Source organism: Talpa occidentalis, unplaced genomic scaffold, assembly GCF_014898055.3.
Source record: "Talpa occidentalis isolate TD23 unplaced genomic scaffold, MPIMG_talOcc4v2.1 talOcc4.8, whole genome shotgun sequence".
Taxonomy (NCBI): Eukaryota; Metazoa; Chordata; class Mammalia; order Eulipotyphla; family Talpidae; genus Talpa; species Talpa occidentalis.
In genome coordinates this window covers 92,328,891-92,346,616 of record NW_023605194.1, presented here as the reverse complement: position 1 = coordinate 92,346,616, position 17,726 = coordinate 92,328,891, and the positions used below count along the sequence as shown (strand labels likewise).

The 17,726-nt window shown below is 37.4% G+C and overlaps 1 protein-coding gene across 1 annotated transcript in view; it reads right to left on the bottom strand.

The window, feature by feature from the left end:
- The window catches only part of USH2A (usherin), a 635,462-nt gene that overhangs the window by 490,566 nt on the left and 127,170 nt on the right, over positions 1 to 17,726 (bottom strand). Inside the window, 2 exon segments of the mRNA XM_037497740.2 lie at positions 624 to 787; positions 11,315 to 11,502. Coding sequence (XP_037353637.1) covers positions 624 to 787; positions 11,315 to 11,502 — 352 coding nt within the window.

Sequence of the window (17,726 nt, the reverse complement as noted above, 5' to 3'; positions counted from 1 at the left end):
AAGAAGTCAATTTAAGGCACTAAAGAGAATGGTGAAAAGATGCCAAAAGATACTCTCTCGTTTCCAGGAAAGAAACAGAGATGTAAGAAGATGTTTGAATAACTAATTCAACTTAAAGAAAAAAAAAAGGAATTATCAAATATAGGAGTAAGTAATATGCTTTGTTAAAATAATAATAATATCAATATACAATGAATAGTAGCATGGTAACCCATAAAACTGGGGTTGAAAGGACATAAAGCTCATTGTAAGTAAGAATCTGTCATTTATTACAGAGAGTTGTCAGGGAATGTTCTTATGTGGCAGGGCAACCAATCATTTATGCTGAAATTTCAAGGAAAGCCCCCTGTCCTGAGGAAAACTGCACCATGCTCACCTTTCTAGTTGTTCTATTCCACCCAGCTTTTGCAAATTTCCTACTACCAGCATTATCACAATATTTTCCTTTATCTAATCAAGGGAAAAGAACACAAGCTTTATTTAGCATACATATTTTTCATCTTACACCTGTATTTTCCACACTGTACCTAAGTCTGATGGGTCCTTAATGGAGCTGGGAGATAAGGAAACCCCTCTCCATGCTGATGTCACTCATACCCCAGCATAGGGACAGGGTCACTTACTTTTGCTGCAGCCCCTTAGATGGTTGGCATCCAAATGGCTTGCACTGGAAACACAAGTATTGCATTTTGTGCCAGTGACAAATCGTTTACAGAAACACTGGTCCATGACCACGTGACAGGTTTCATTCAAGGCTCCTGAGAGATGACATGTACAAGACTGACATCTGAAAACAAGACAAATAAACCATCAGAGAGAATAGTGTATTGATTAATAATTCATAGTATATTTACCTCTACCATCAGCATTGTGGAATGAGAGGGTCTGCTTTAGCCAATATATTGATAATGATTTTTGAGCTAAATAAACACCTGGGGGAAAAAAAACTATAATCATCGGTCACTAAAAAAGACAAATTTTAAAAAACACACATGAAATAGAACAAAACATAAAAAAAAAATCCTTCTCAAAGCCTCTTTTCTGCTCAGCATTTTGGCAGACAGAATACTGAATTTGCATCTGTCTGAGTGATAACTTCCAAAAGTCAGAGGAAGTAAATGTGAACTGGATATCAAGTGATGAAAGAGATAATTTGGAGCAAAAGGGGTAAACATTGAATAACAATGAGGAGAGAAAGCTCACAAAACCCATCCTAAGTAAACTGAACTCAAAGCAAGTTTTGCAAATTTCTCACCAAAAAAAAAAAAATAATAAACAAATCTAAAAAAAAAAGAAAAAATCCTTCTCAAAATGCTGCTCACAATTATACCTACATGAAATATTCTCTTTGTAAACTAAAGAATGGCCAAAACAGGGTTACATTTTTTTTTAAATAGAATACAACACATTTTATGGATTATTTTGAATACCAGGGGTTCACTTAAGAGTACTACAAACTTTGCATCCTCACAGAAACCAGTTCTCCTGACAGCAAGAAATTTATAGTAGGTACCCATAAAAATATCTTTTCAAATATCTATGAAGTTGAGAAAGAGAAGTCTGGATGAGATAATCATTGCTCTCCAAAATCCTAGATTTAGTTTCATAAAGGCTAAATTTCACAAAGAAAACAGTTTGAAAAAGACATGTTCAAATACTGCCAATGTTTTAACATTCTATTTTATGTACTAACCTAATTCATACAGAGTGTTTCCAAAATAGAACATTATTCTGACTTCAATTAGAGATACTAATAATTTAAATTTAAAAAGATAACTTCACTACAACTCAAATTTTGTATACCCAACATTGTTTTTAAAGTCAGTCTTGGCATTTTACTAATAGAAACCCTTGCCTATTTTCTCAGAGTGAATTATTCAAACACTTAGCTCATGCCAGTGTCAGAGCTTAAGATAAATTATTTTAGCACTAAAAAGAATCAAGGAAGTAAAAACCAGCACCTGTAGGAAGACCGCTCACCTTTCAACAGGCCCTTTCCATGTGGCACATTTCAAACAACATTCAATGTGTCCACCCATATTTTCTAATACAGATGCTGATGGAGAGAGTGACTCCACGACTCCTGCTACTTCTGCAGTGCGATCTCTGGGGTAATCACTCCACACCCTTAAAAGGCTTGATAAAAGCAAAAACTGCTAAATAAGCTGCAAATTTGTTTTATGGGCTAATATCACCTCGGGAATAAAATACAGTTTTTCTGGAAAACCACTATACTGTAGTTTGCCCTTTTTATGTCAGGATAAAAGGACATTTTCTCCCTACAGGCAACTATATCAGGTTCTTTATGGACAGACATTGCATCAGAACGCCATTCCACATAGATGTTTTGTTTAGTCAACTTAAGTATGAGAACTGAAGACAATTCTGCACTGAAATTAAAAGAGAATTACAGAAGCAAGAAAATATTTGATTTGCTCTTAATTTCATTATATGCTACTAGAGTATATTGTTTGTAGGCTGTTAATGTCATATTAGTAAACATAAACAATAAGAGACAAATTTCTCCCACTGTGTATCTATATCTCACCACATCACTCAAGAAAAAGCATCTCTTGAGTATTTTAGTTTTCATTACCACTCACTCATGAGACTATCGCACTTATTTTACATGCAGTACATTTAGAATAATCGTTTCCAGTGTATGACATAATTTCTTCCCTTAATGTAGCTCTATTTTCTTCCAGCTAACTGCTACATGCTTAACTCCAAGTCAGTTCTGTCAATATCCACGGGATATTAAGTTACGAATCTAAATGGAATAAATAAATTGCTTCTTAGGAAAGCATACAACGTTTTGAGTAATTAAATGTGACTACTTATGATCTTATTGTCTCTATCCCAGCCTCTGTTACATCCAACTTATCTGACTTGTTATAATTGCTGGGATTCAGTGAGAGAGAATTTTACCCGAATGAAGTATATATAGGAGACTTTTTGAATATTCCAGTTTGTTTATAACTCAAGGGACTCTGGGGATAATTTTGCAATTAAGGTTTAAGTAAAATGATTCCTGTAAATTTCTCAGCCACTCAAATATAATTTTAAACATTTCCAAGACTCTTTAGCAAATAAGCTACAAGTCTGATGTCGTTTTATAAGTGATCCCTGCTCAAGAGCACCTCCCAAATGAAATATATCTCACGTTTATTAAAACAAAATTATACATAATAAAGAAAAAGACATTTTAAGTTTTGAAAGAGAAACACCAAACTAAGATGAATTGTGATATTGATTTTGTCAGGATAAATGGTTTTTGTAATATTAATATAAAGAAACCTTTATTACACTGACTCTCCTGGTACAGCCAGAGCTGCTCCCGCAATCTGTTTAAAATCTTCATTTTTCATCCTTATGGGAAAACCTCACTTTCTAAATGGATTTCATAAAGAGTAATCTGTCAAGATTTATACAGATAAACAATTTGTGATGTTTATTGACCAGTTCATTATAGTAAACAAAACAGGAGGAAGGCGCCGCTCCTCTCTGCCACTATAGTTCCGTTTGGATGTTTCTGTAACTTAGTGTTTACTGGATACAATGAGAAAGGAGTTAATTGGCCTCTGTCTCTTAAATCACAAATCTCATACATTTTCCTTCCTAGGGAGTTTCTTCTGCTCGTGCAAACAGTAAGAGAAAGCATTTTCCTACTTATTAGTATTGCAGAAATATCGCTATTAATGAAAAGCACGTATTTCAAGAATCCATTTCATTGTCAGAAACTTCACCATGTGTGGGTGAACTATGATAGGTGGGCTGGGGTGAGCCCCAGGATACAGGCAACCACAGAGGCATTTCTATTTGGTCATCTCTTTTTTGTCTTCGACTTCAATTCATGGGTGCTATCAAACTTATTTAATTAACTGACATATATTACACTCCTTGAAGGCAAATTATATTCTAATTCTGGAATAAACAATGAACATAAAGGTGAATAAGGTAGAGTTGCCCCTGTCCTCAAGCTACTCACAGTCTGGTGCAAAATAAGAAATGGAAAGAACATTAATAGAGACAGATGCAGACCCTTTGCGGAAACAGATTAGGAGGACATTAGAGAGAAAAGTCACAACAGGATAGGGTGTGAAATTATAAGCAATTTAGATTTTTAGATATAATTGGAAATGGGTGATAAAGCTAGAAAGACAAACAGATGGGAAAATTGGAAAGTCACATGCAGAAAAAATGAATCTAGACCACTCTTTCAGGCCATACACAAACATTAACTCAAAATGGATGCAAGACTTACATGTAAAACCAGAGACCATAAAATACATAGAAAAAAAAAAAACACAGGCAAAGCGCTCCATGACATTGGTTTCAGGGATGTCTTGAGGGATACCTTTTATAAATAAAATAAATAGGAGGGGTAGACAAATTAAAGGCAAGAAGGACATGAGTCACTTCCAGTTTTCAAATTTGCTGACAGATGGGTAATGAAGACACCATTCAAGTTTAAAGTCAAAGGAGGAAGGGACCTTAAATTGATTTTAGACAAAGAATATTTATGACTATTAATGAACAGAAGGAAAAGAGATTTCAAATCAAATTAGAGAAATTGAAAAACAAGTTCTCTTACATGGGTTGCTAAAGAAAAAAAACAGCACACAGAAAACATTCAAAAAATTGTTGAATAAATGAATGCATGACTTAGAACACCACAGATAAATATCACCTTTATCTCCTATGACCATTGTGCTCTTTTGAGAACTTTGTATTTGGCCAAGCCATCTCCCTGGCTACACTCCTTCCCCCATGGACAGTATCCTGTTCTTCATGGCTGGTCATCTATTCTGACTCCCTCCAGACTGAAGAGTTCTCAGTTGATCCATTGGTGCAAGTTTCCAGGAGCCCTTGAGTCCCTTTCAGAGGAGCTGTTCTTTCCTGGCGAAGATCACACTTCATCTCTGCAGTGGAAGTGTGGTCTCCTCGAGGGTCTTAGTTTTCTTCACAGCCTACTAACAGCACTGATTTCCATGCAAGTGGAATTAGAATGATAGGAGAGAGATTTGGGCCTTGGAGATACTCTTTGCATGAGCTGAAGGCCAGTCTCACAGGGCTTCTTAGAGAGGAAGGGAGGGTGGCGTTGTCTCATCTTGAAGGGAGGGATTAACGATGTCCAGGGCATATTCTCTGGTGAAGCTTCCCAGCATGAATCAAGGATTTATAAGAACTGGACCGGGCAGTCACTCCAGAACATTTAGGCTATGGTAGCCTCCAAGTTCAGGCAAGTGACATCCCTATCATCTAGAAGAGAGTTTGCTTTGCAAGCTTCCGAGACACTTACCACTCTTACCTAATGACAGAGAGCACAGACTATACCCTACATGTCGTCACTGAGACCAAATATTTAAATAAGTAAGAATCTAGGATATTCCCTATGCAAACGATACCACCCACGTTCAGATCCAGAGGAAGAAGCCCTGTATCACTTTCCTAATTTCCTCTTTAGAGTAATACAATAAATTTGATGTATGAGAACAGATTCATATTCTTAAAGACATTCAGGTAGAAGAGAAATGACATTCAGTCTCTCTGGCTCCAGAAGGTAGAAATGAAACAAGGCAAGAACATCACAGGAACGACAGTTCTGCTCAATGTGAAGAACAGGTCTCAGTTTTTCTCAGAGTTAATGTGTAAAACAAGCACAAGTTACATCTCGAGACAGTAAGTCCTTTTTTAGTTGATGTTTTAAAGCAGGGACTGAATCGCCGATTATTTTGAAAAAGGTGATTTCTACAGAGAAATGTATAGCATTTATCCAAAGTTGTAAGGTGCTTTCCAAGTCTAAAAACCTATAATTTTTAGTGGGTTTATGTAACCTGCCCAGAGTAACAGTGAATCTATTTACAGGATGAAAACTCTGTATCTATAAAGGACCAGAAAATAAATATTTTAGGCTCGTGGGCATCACAGGGCTCAGCTGTAATTCCACTCTATTGTAGCAGCATGAAAGCAACAATTGATAGCACATGAGGAATACCACCATGCTCCAATAAAACTGACCATAAACAGAGGGCAGGTCAGATGTGGCCTGTGGGCCATTGTTTCCTGGTCCCCCAACATTGTCAAAGTTCTAATCCCAACTTGTGAATATGTCACCTTACTTAGTAAAAGGAACTTTGCAGGTGTGATTCAGTTAAAGATGTTGAGATGGAGAGATGATTCTAGATAATACAAGTGTCTGATGTAATCAAAACATTATAGGAAGAAGGCAGGAAGAGAATAAGAGATACAAGATATAAGGAAAAAAGCAGAGTTCAGAGAAGAGACAAAACACTACAACTAGTATGAAAACAGGCAAATGATTTTCCAGGTTGTTACTGTTGTTTGGGCTGCACTTTTGTTGTTGCTACTATAATAGGGTCTATTATAGTTCATTTTGCCCTTGCAAGGAGAAAAAAAAAGTGTAGGAAATTGTTCAAGAGAAAAATATAGCAAATGTATCTGTGAACAGTAAAGAGATTGTGGATGAAGTTAAGACATGTGGACTTCATGAGGGATTAAGTAAGTTTCATGAATATATAAACGAAAAGCAGATGGGATTAGTTTATTTTTCAGTTTGGTGAAGATATACAATGCTATTTGTAGCTTCTCCTTAACTAGTTAAAAATACTTAAAATCTGTTGTATCATTTTAAAAAGAATGGAATAAATTTTTACTTGTAAGCAGCAGCTAAAGTATCTGACACAAAAATACATTCTATTGGTTATAGCTGATTTTTTTTTCTTTTAAGAAATTTTAAGTAACAACAGGGCACAAATAGTCATTTTCCCATGCTCCTTATCTATATATGTATTTGCTATGAATGACTTTTTTCCTCCAAGAAACAAAATTTCCTGATATGGGAATAGAATCCCATATATTTTGGCCATCTCTGGACACATTTTCAAAATAGTCAATGTTAGTATCTACCCAGCAATACCAGAAGTCAACTAAAAGATTTTAATATCATTTAGGAAAGAAATGGAAAACATAAAAAGGATAGAACCCACTTTTATCTCTTCTCAATGATGAGCAGAGAAGTATAAACTCAAGCAATTCTCATCATCACATTTTGAAATATCTTTCTCTATGACCTTCTGTGCTGGAGGATTTCTTCTCTAATGATTGTCAATGTTAACGTGAAAAGCGACAGCAGAATTCATCAGTGGAATAGAAGGGTCAACACAAAGCACAGGACTCCACATGACTGATTTCAGAAGGGAAAATTCCCTCTCACTTCCTTGAGCCTCATGTGGTCATGGGAAGCTTTATTTTTTCTGTTTGTTTCAGACACTGCATTTTATATGTTGGCTCTTACTTTCAATTGCTCTTTCCAGTGGCAATTCTCAATATAGTCAATTTTGCCCAATCTAAGAAGGTCCTGAGTTCCAATCACGCATGGGTGGTGTGGACTTGAATGGTTATTTTCATGATCCCTTTCATCAACAGATTGATGGCATGACATGACATAAAACTTTTACTTTTTATTTTGGGAGAAGGAAAGAATAGTAATATTTAGGAGAATTAATTGTGTGGGCTATGAATGAGACATCTGAGGGACATTCAGATCATAACTCACAGAGACAGCTAGGAATCAGCCTAGAGCCCATGAAGGGAACTGAGTAGGTAATTATAAATTTGAGATTGGTTAAATTGGTTAACCTGTATGTAGTGGCTGAAATCATATTCATAGATACATGGATTGAAGAGGCTGATTAAAGAGGAATAACAACCGAAAAAAAAGAGAAAACAAATCAGGGAGGTAGGACCTTGTGCCAAAGGAAGATTTTTTTTTTTTCAAAAAATAAGGAGCACAGCAAGATAATTGGCACACTGAAAAGTCATGAGTCATAAGAAGCTGTCACAAATTAACTTTACTTTCATCTTTCACTGAACCTTTAAACATTTTGATGGTACCGATTCCAAATCACCCTAGAGCAGGAGAGAAGATAATATGGAGATAATTTTGTCTTGTTTTATCTATTTGTCTATGAGGCAGAGGGTTAGATTAATGGGGCAAGAGTGGAGAAATGAAGAGACTTACAATAGTTAAAGGGGAAGAGAAAGAAAAGGGCTGGGCAGTAAATGAGCACAAGTATATGGTCTTCAATCCTCAAAGGCCACAGGCAGAAGCAGGAAGTCATCCCTAGAATTGAACAAGGTATGGCAGAAGGGAGAAATCTTGACAGCAAGAGGTTACTCAAGAGTCAGAATTAGGTAGTTTTGCCCCAAACTAGAACTGAAATGCAGGGAATTTAGTGATGGGGCTCATCAAAAGATGCCTGGGTAGTGGAAACAGATAGATTTTTTTTTTAAGGTTTGTTATTTATTGATGCATAGACTAACTGGGGTTTAGGCTAGAGGTATGGGGGGGGCAGGTGAGTGGATTCACCAGAGAAAGAGTGGGGAGCATAACAGACAGATGGACTGAAATACACTGCTATAGGAGCAGCAGAAGAGACAGGTAATATCTGTTGTGTCATAAGGGGGTTAGCTCCCTGGCTGGGGCTCAAACTCATGCTGTAGTGGTGATACTGTTATAGCACCAAGACTTAATCCCTTAGTCACCAGACAGGGCTCCACAGCTATAGATTTGATGGAAGTTACGAGCACAATATGTGACGGTTGGACATAAAACGATAAAAGGTATGAGGTATTCCTAAGAGTGGCATTTCTGGGATTAGGCAGATTTCAGAAGTAGGAAAGTTTCCAAGTGACCCCATAATCCAAGCTGTGGTCACTGGAAATGAGGTGTTGGAACAGGAATTAAATCAATGAGGAAAAGGCATAAAAGTGCCATCCCTCTGATAAGGGTCGCAGTGGAAGCTGAAGTGGAAAATGAAAATAAGAAGAATGAAGATAGAGGGGAAAAGCTATCATTTTCAAAGGCAAATATGTAATTATTAAAAGGCTGCTCCTTACCTGACTTAATAGAAATATGGGTCAATTAATAGCTATAGATGATTGTATTTATATAAAACATTAACATTTTTACTTTTAACTCACACTTATTCTGGATCTCTCACTCTTCAGAATCTACCCAGTTTCTCATGTTTTGGCTTTATCTCCTACACTCCAACTTCACTGATCCCAGTCACTTGACTAAATTTTGTTTCTTGAGTTTAACCTCCGCACCTTCTAATGATATAGTTTCTACCTATTTCTTTGGCTCTTTCTATTCTTCATCAATTTACACTAATACTTCAAACCAGCTGAGAATCCAGGGAATGTACTTCCAGTGCTAACCAGCCCTCCTGAAGAATGATAGGTGATATAAAACGTTTTATAAACACTCCTTGGTGCTGGGTTACACTGAGGTAGGGAGTGGGTTGAGCAGATAAATGAAAGCGCAACTGAACTTAAAGTATTTAAGAAAAAGATCAGCCTGAACTTAAGAAAACTGCAGTGAGAGGAAGTAGTTCCTCAATGAAATCAGGTCCATTTGGAGATAGTTAAGTGAAACAGCGAGTCACTGAGACAGATCTTGGTCATTAAACAGAGAGTTTGGGGATTACAGTGTGAAAAATAACACAGGAGAGGAGGTAAATGGGTAGGAGATTGGTGCAAATGTCATAGATGGGCATAAGCATTTCTAGATGGGATGTGGATTGGGGAAGGTGGTTTCACTTGTTATTTATTGTCAGAACTGTGGAAAGGACAGGGCATCTATAGACAAAGTGGCCAAGAATGGAAAAACCCAACAACTCCAGAGCTCTGAGGAATCTGTGGGATGGTCTTTCCATAATGAGTATGTAGAGAAGGTAGCATGTGCAAAAACTGGCTCTGATTTTACTATCAATGTCCTGATAGTATTTTTACTTAGCATGTACTGTACCATGTTCTTTCTGTACTTATACTGTGGAATACTCTCAGAATATCAGGACAATAAAATGCTAACAGAAGTGGAATAGAATAGATAAAATATGTAATAAAAACAAAAAATATTTTATAAATATCTTAGATGTCACTTTAAAGTTTTGAAAATCAGCTTGAATTTTATAGGAAAGTCAAATGAACTAATTGGCATTATGTTTTGATAGCTACACTGTCACAATGTGGACACTATAGTCAATGTCTGGTGTAATGGACAAAAGTTATGCAGCAGAGAAGCAATGAGTTGAAAAGAGCCCAAAAAATCTCAAGCCCTTTAAAAAATCAGTAGTTATAGGGCCTCCCCTGGTGGCTCAGTGGTTGAGGGCTGGGCTGGGAAGCTGCCCGCAGCCTCTGCAGTACCAGCTCGATCCCCGGCCACTGGCCACCGGGTGAGGGTCCCACATGGCGTGCAGACCTCTCCTGCCGTGCCCTCTGCTCCCCTCATCAGTGTACTTCATCTGTCTGCCTGCTCTGTTCCCCACTATGGCTCTAGTGAATTCTCTCACCCTCCCATGCTTCTGACTGTACCCAGTGCTTGTATAAATAAATAGATAAATCTTTAAAAAAATCAGTAGTTATATTTATAATGCACACGCATTTTCAGAAGCCAATTTTATTGTTGTGTACAATACACAAAACTAGTTGCTTGAGGTTAGGAAAGAATTCATAGATTTAGTCCTAAAGGTAGACAGACTTCATAATCTCACCAGACTAAAGACACACTTAGAATTGGCATTCCTTCACACCTTCAAAAAATACAGCAATGAACAGAAATGCATGAAGGCAAATACCTACAAATGCACAGAAAATCAGAAGCACAACAGTAAATATAGTGTACCACTTAAAAGTGGTTGATTTACTTTTAGAGTGTACTATACCTGCTGGAGAAAAACCACGTCACTGAACATATAGGTATATTTCTCATCTGTTAGTCTTTAACACTAAGTTAGAAATATAAGGTAAACAAACAGATCTAGTACATTAATATCTGAGCAATAAATTCAAAGGCCATGTAGAAACAGGTATATGTAAACATTCACTAGCTAGCCTAGTCCTTATTGTGTGTGTGTATGTGTGTGTGTGTGTTTTATTCTATAGAGTCTCTTGACCTCACTCCTCCATATTAATATTGTTAAGCTCTTATAGGGAAAGGAATTTTAATCTAGTTCTATATTCCCAGGACCTGATACTGGGTATGCATGTACAGAAACATATACTTCACAATTCTAGGAAATAGTCAAAGTGCCGTCATAGCCATATTTAACAAATGGACAATCAAAGAGTCAAAAATACACCAACAAAATAAGGAGAGAAGACATTTTTACAGACAATACTACACTGCCCCCCCCCAAAAAAAATAACAATCACTGATAGAAACAATAAACAATTGCAAATATAATTAAATAAAAATATCTAATGATTAATTCTTATAAGCATTTACCTTCCAGTCTGAGGATCACATCCAAAGTAAAGGGCTTTACAATGGTCCCAACTCTGCTCTGCGACAGAAGCATCTTGGTAAAGGCGCTGGCTGGTCAGACTATTGCAGATGGGACGCGCTGTCCCAGTGCTCTGGCATGAACATGTCAGGCAGCCGGTGGCATTGCCGGGAGAAATATAAAAACCTGGAAGACAAGAAATGAAACATTTTCATCCAACTTTCTATGCAGTCTTTTCTGAGAGAGATAATGTTCTGATTACAATGGAAACCAGAAATCTATCACACCATCCCACTCCCAGTACAAATAGGTCAGGACTGTTCTAACTGTGTCAATTGTGACCAAAGAAAGGCTGAGTAAATAATTTACAGTGCACCTGGGTATTTACCCAGTGCCTAAAATTCTGCTTATTTAAGGCCCACATTATGACCTTTTCATGGGTTATTTCCATTTAGCAAATAGCATCATAATCTCTTCAGCTGCCCACAGCCCAGAATGCAGAGACCTCTTTGGCTGGGGATCCAGGAAAAACACACAGGCCACCCAGTTAAATTTGAATTTCTGATCATGACTTTTTTTGGGGGGGAAAGCATGCGTCCACATGATATCTGCTTATATTATGAAAGTGGTGTTACAGAACCCTATATTTTGCCAAAACTGACACCCCTTTATCCCTTCATCCAGCTGCTTACTAAATCCTATGGAAATTCATTTCCAGGACTCTGAAACCTACTCTCCCTCCACATCACCTTCTTTCTAGAGTTAAAGTGTCTTTACCACATTTTTCATAAGCTCACACAATGTACCATTTATTGTCTCATTTCCTTCTTACAGTAATGCTAAAAATGCAGTCATATTATTGTGCTCCCTATTGAGATGAGCAAAGTGAAGATTAAGAAAGTTAATGAACGTTGTGAAAATGTAGAGTTAACATACCACAGAGCTCAGATTCAAACCGAGGCAACTGAACTCCAGAGCTGAGCACATCAGTGGTATCCTCTCACCTCTCCAATCTATTCTTGAATTTGCAGGTGTGACCAAGAGGCTTACAAACAAATTTGCATCATCAGGGAAGACCCTGGGTGCTATTTTAGAGCTGTTGGGTAAGATTCAGACCTGACTCCAGTCAAACTCATTAAAAGCAACATGTGCAGAGAGGACCCGATGAGCTAGCATCACCTTAGGTTCAAAAACATTGGCTTACATAATAAAATTCCTGGCAAGAGGGTACTGGGCACCTGTTTTCTGAACATATGACCCATGAAGAGGCATGATCTAGTCATGAAATGATTCTTTCCAGAGGGAAATTTGAACAACTCATTCTTCTACTTAATATTATTTGATCACTTTTCATTCCCTTTGTGAAAGAATTCTGAGTCCCTAAGGTGGCCTCCAATTCTCCACTCAGGTGGCACTGCTGTCTCTAGCTTCATTCCACTGCTTGCCTCAACTCAGTTCATTCCAGTCACACTTCCTTCTGTTCTGGAGGTCTGTCCATGGGTAGTCAGTCTGCTTGAATGGTTTGACCCAATTCCCAGCTTAATTCACCTACACATATTAGGATTTGTAACTTCCTAGACTAACCTGCCCTGAGCCAGTTTAGACACAACTGTTATAAAACCAACTGCCCTATTTCCTTGGGAGTCCTCGTGAAATTATAATTAATTTCATTCCCAGCAGATTACAAGCTCCATGCAGACAGGAAATTCATTTGATTAAATCAATTGTCTCCCCAGCATCCAGTATAGCGCAGAGCACACAATAGGTAGTCCAGAAGCATTTGACGAATTAAGAAAAATGTGCCAACTTATTAAAAAGGCATTGATCTCCACAAGCACTATATTTTTTAAAAAACTGAGTTTCAATTAATTATAAGCACATTTTCCCAGCAAAATAAAAAGCATAACTGATTGAAAACATTTTCAAATTACTTAAAATATCTTGACCCCATTAGGTAAAAGTCAACAGGCATGAAATTAGAAAGGCACTGGGCACTTGAATGATGAAGGAGGCAAGTTGGGAGAGGTGGTTCTTGGTGTAGTGTGCCATGCGTGTTCCTGCCCATATAAGCACTTACACACAGACACATGTACTGCATCACAAGGCTCTCATGGAAGCAACGGGGAAGGGGGGGTTACTAAAAGATTCTAATGCATCAAGTTCCACAAACAAAAATGAATTGCACTAATTTCAGGTTACAAAATATCAGTGACAAGGAATGAGAGAGAGCATGAGTACAAAGTGCAGCTATGCTATATTATCTAGTCTATTGGGGCTCTTGTTGAACACAAGTAATTCTTTCTTAGCCATCTAACAATTCATTTGTTTTCCTTGTCCTTGGCCTTTGTATTCTCTCTTAGAAATCCTCAAAAGAAGCAAAACATGAAGATTATGCTCCATGAGTAGAGAAAGCAGCAGCTCAAAAACTGTGCCATTCAGTTCAAAGGAACTAACAGTTATATTTCACTGTAGCTTACAACTAGATGTTGTCCTTTGCTGCTTTGCACTCACTTCCAGCAATTTACCTGATAGGTGTTTCTAGAAATAGGATATGGGCATGCCTATTTGTATTTATTCTCATATCTAATCCATCATGCAATCAGTCACAAATTTAAGCTTCCTTTTTGCATCCAAGACCACTGCAGCTGTGATTCCATGTCTTTTTGTTCCTCCGAGGTCCTCACATTCATGATGATGGCATCATGAAGTTACTAACAGCTCACCAATTGGGATAAATTGCCCATTAGCACAATTACTTAGAAGCAGAATTAATTTGGACTTAGTGTAGTAGCTTTGAGCCGCAGAGAATTCTGGAACAATTAGGGATGATTTTTACAAGAAATGATTTATTAAATAGGGGGACCTTTTCTGGAAGAAGAATGGGTGGTCCCAGTTTTGGAGAATAAGGAATGCTATAGAAAAATCAACCACATAGACAGAGAGGAACAAAATGTTGTTGATGCTTGTAAGGGGGCCATGACCTGCACGAGGGCTTCAAAGAAGATCCTGCACTGAAATTCATCTTGGGGTTAATTCCCCTCCTCCTCTCAGGAGCGTGATTATAAAGGTTAATCCCGCCAGTATTTTAGTTGTCCTATTTTTAAGCAGTTCTAATTAGGATGACTCAGGTGCCTTCCTGCTCAACAATTACCTCTTGCCTTACCTGAATGTGTCTAATTCTAGACCATTACCTCTCCTTTTATGGCTTCCAACTATAGAAAACACCATTTCCCCTTCCCTCCTACTTAAACTTCAACTCTTGAGTGTAGCTTAAAGATAACTGACCTTAATTTCTTGTCTTTAACTCAACACATTTCTGATCTCTCACCATTAGCTCCACTTCATGTTCCACATGTTTGTACCTGTATCATTTGAACAGATCTTTTTGAGATTTCATTCCATGAACGACTTTGTACCACACTCTTAACATCGTCGTTAGGACAATGCCATTACCTGAGATGAGGTACTTTTGAGAGTTTACACGTATCTAGCACAGATCAGCACACTAAAGTTTATTATTTTCCTCCCGTTTTATTTCAGCTAATCCCTGGTCCCCAACAAGACAAGTCTCTTGTGGAAAACAATGTATTATGCAACTAAAGCAAAAAGTTATGCATATCATAAAATAGCATCACTTTATCCAGGAGAAGCCTTACAGAGTCCTTAGAATTCAACGTCATTAACAAGGTAGCTGGTGCAATCTCCTGTCGTGGCTATTTATTTGCACAGCACAGTTCCTGTCCCGAGCATAAAGGAAGAGCCCATTCACTAGCAATGTCCCTCCTGAGGACCATGAACAACTAGGCTTTGCCAAGGTCTTAAAATGGGAGAAAGAAAACAAGTTTAACCTCTAGGCCTTATTCAGAAAAGGAGGGCAGAACTGAGGCTAAGCTCTAATTAGAGGCCATTTAGAAGAAATGACTCTCACCTTAAACCAGAGAATGGACATGATATTAAGAGTCTAAGGTAGAATCTGTAGCTCATTTACATTGAGAGCCAAGACTATATTACCAATGATTTACAAATCAATATTTTCAGAAGGAAATATTATGGACAGAGCGAAATCTCAAATAGTAACAATGTTTCTTCTGTTGATGGTTTTTTTTTTATAAAAACCATGCTCAAATTATTATTCATAGAGCTCAGTTCCTATCTACTTTTAAGACCCAGCTCAGGAATTACTTTCTCAATTAAGTTCTCCATTTTCCCCATTCTTCAAGAATCAATCCTTCACTTTACTGCTGTTCTATTTTGTACATTTCTAATACTGCACTTATCACACTGTACTATATTTATGTCTGAGTCAGTTTCCCTTACTGAACCATAATGCCGTCATATATATATATATATATGACTGTATATCTCATACTCCATAGTCTCCGCTGCCTGACAATGTACGCTAATAAGCCAAAAAGAAAAAGAAAAATACCGGATGGTCTCACTCATAACAGGAATCTAGAAAACTTAAATAAGGGACCAGGAAAATGAATAACTTTAAGAAAGTGAAAATCAAAATCAACAAAAAACTATGAACCAGAGACACTTTCAGGGGGGCGGGGGTGGGAGGGGAGGGATTGGGGTCAGAATGGGGGGGATGCAATTGTATGGGGAATATAACAATAAAAAAATAAATTAAAAAAAAAATTAAGGGCTTAAAAAAAAAGAAAAGAAATGGATATATAAATGAGTGTGGGGCTGAATGGGTGGATGGGAAGAGTGATGGATGCATATCTATTTCCCTTAAAATAGGAGAGGATCTCAACTCTGAAAAGGAAAATGGTAAACAGAAATTGAGAGTCAGGAGAGACTGGTCAGACTGAGCAGCAAGTCATATCTAGGACTCAGGTGCCATCAGTGTAAAATGTGAACCTTGCCATATAAACAGGTGGAAAACTTCCAGAAAGATAATGTTACCCCAAAACCAGGGCTCCTGTGTTGTGATAACAAAGGCTATCACCACAGGCTTGCTTAAAAGAGATATTTTACAGTACTTCTCTGCTTTAAAGAAAATCTAATTTTCCAAGTTTGGTGAATATCCTGAAAGATCTCCACAAAAATGTTCTCCAAGAATAAACTCCAGTAACCACATCAGCAGATATAACCATATCAACAGCTCTGATCATATCTTGAGAATTAAAATGCATAAAGACATGCATTTGTAAGATCCAGCAAAACATTTCTTAATCATCTGTTCTCATTTTTCTGTTTCAATAATTATGAGATGTATACTCTAAACTCTCTCTTCCGTGCATTTGTGATCATCTCAAAAATATCTCCTACTTGGAGGAGATAACCCCATTTCTAAATCATTCTAACTCTTTTTTGGTCACACTTAATTTTCATTAACATGGGATTTCATGAGTTGAGATGACTTTCTGGATGGTGGGAAAGTTGTAGCACTTGTATGAGTACCTATGTTCACCCACCTTCACTTGTTGAGTGACTGTTCATGACAAATAGTGAGTTATTAATTATTTATTAAAAGTTTTACTCTGTCAAGTTGCAGTTTCTAGAAAGAGAAAAATCTTAATTTGTAATGGCTCTTCATTAATCAGATTACATTTCCCCTACTATGAGATGTCAATAACATCTGTCCTCCTATCATAGGAGTATTATTCTTACTAATTGGAATTTTTCAGATAAGACCCTATTATAAGTACTAGCAAAGAGTAGACATTCAGAAATGCTATAATCAGCATTTATTGTTAGGCAGTTGACTATGAAAGTGTGATTCTCCTAATGTCTAAACAATGGCTGGTCAATATCCTTTCCCTTCAGAAGTGCTTAGGATTACTGTCCATATTTCCCATAATGATTTCCTAGTGGTTTATTAGGGAAAAAGCTCTTATTCTGGGATTCAGTTCTCTCAAACACACATCGATGTGAAGAGCAGTTTGACTTCACACTAGTACATGTGGCAGAATCAGGCCTCAACTTTAAGGCACTGATTTTTAATGGGGACTATCGGCCGTCTCATTCCAATTCCATTGGCAAGGTCTTGCATGCAATTCTGGTTTATGAGCTCATTACTTAACAAATATGATATGCTTCTTAATGAAACAAGATAGTTTGTTTTACTTTCTAATAGTCTGGATGAATTATAAAACAAAATCCAAAGTAAATACCAGAGGGAAGCATGAGGAATGGACCTATTAGCACAAAACATGTCACATGAAGCTGTTTTCATTATAAATTAGCCGTTATTTTATTCTGAAGCTGCAGAGTCCTCGATAAACCCTCTCTGCCTCTAGTTCTCAAGGACAAGGGTGGGTCACTGGCTGGGGACGCCTTGACATCCTTCCTGCCTTTCTCGGCCTGGCCTCTGATTAAGTGCCTGCTGCTGAGCGTTACGAGGTCATCCAGCACTGGAAACACAGACTGGGGAAACATATTTAGTGCTATATTTATTAGTGT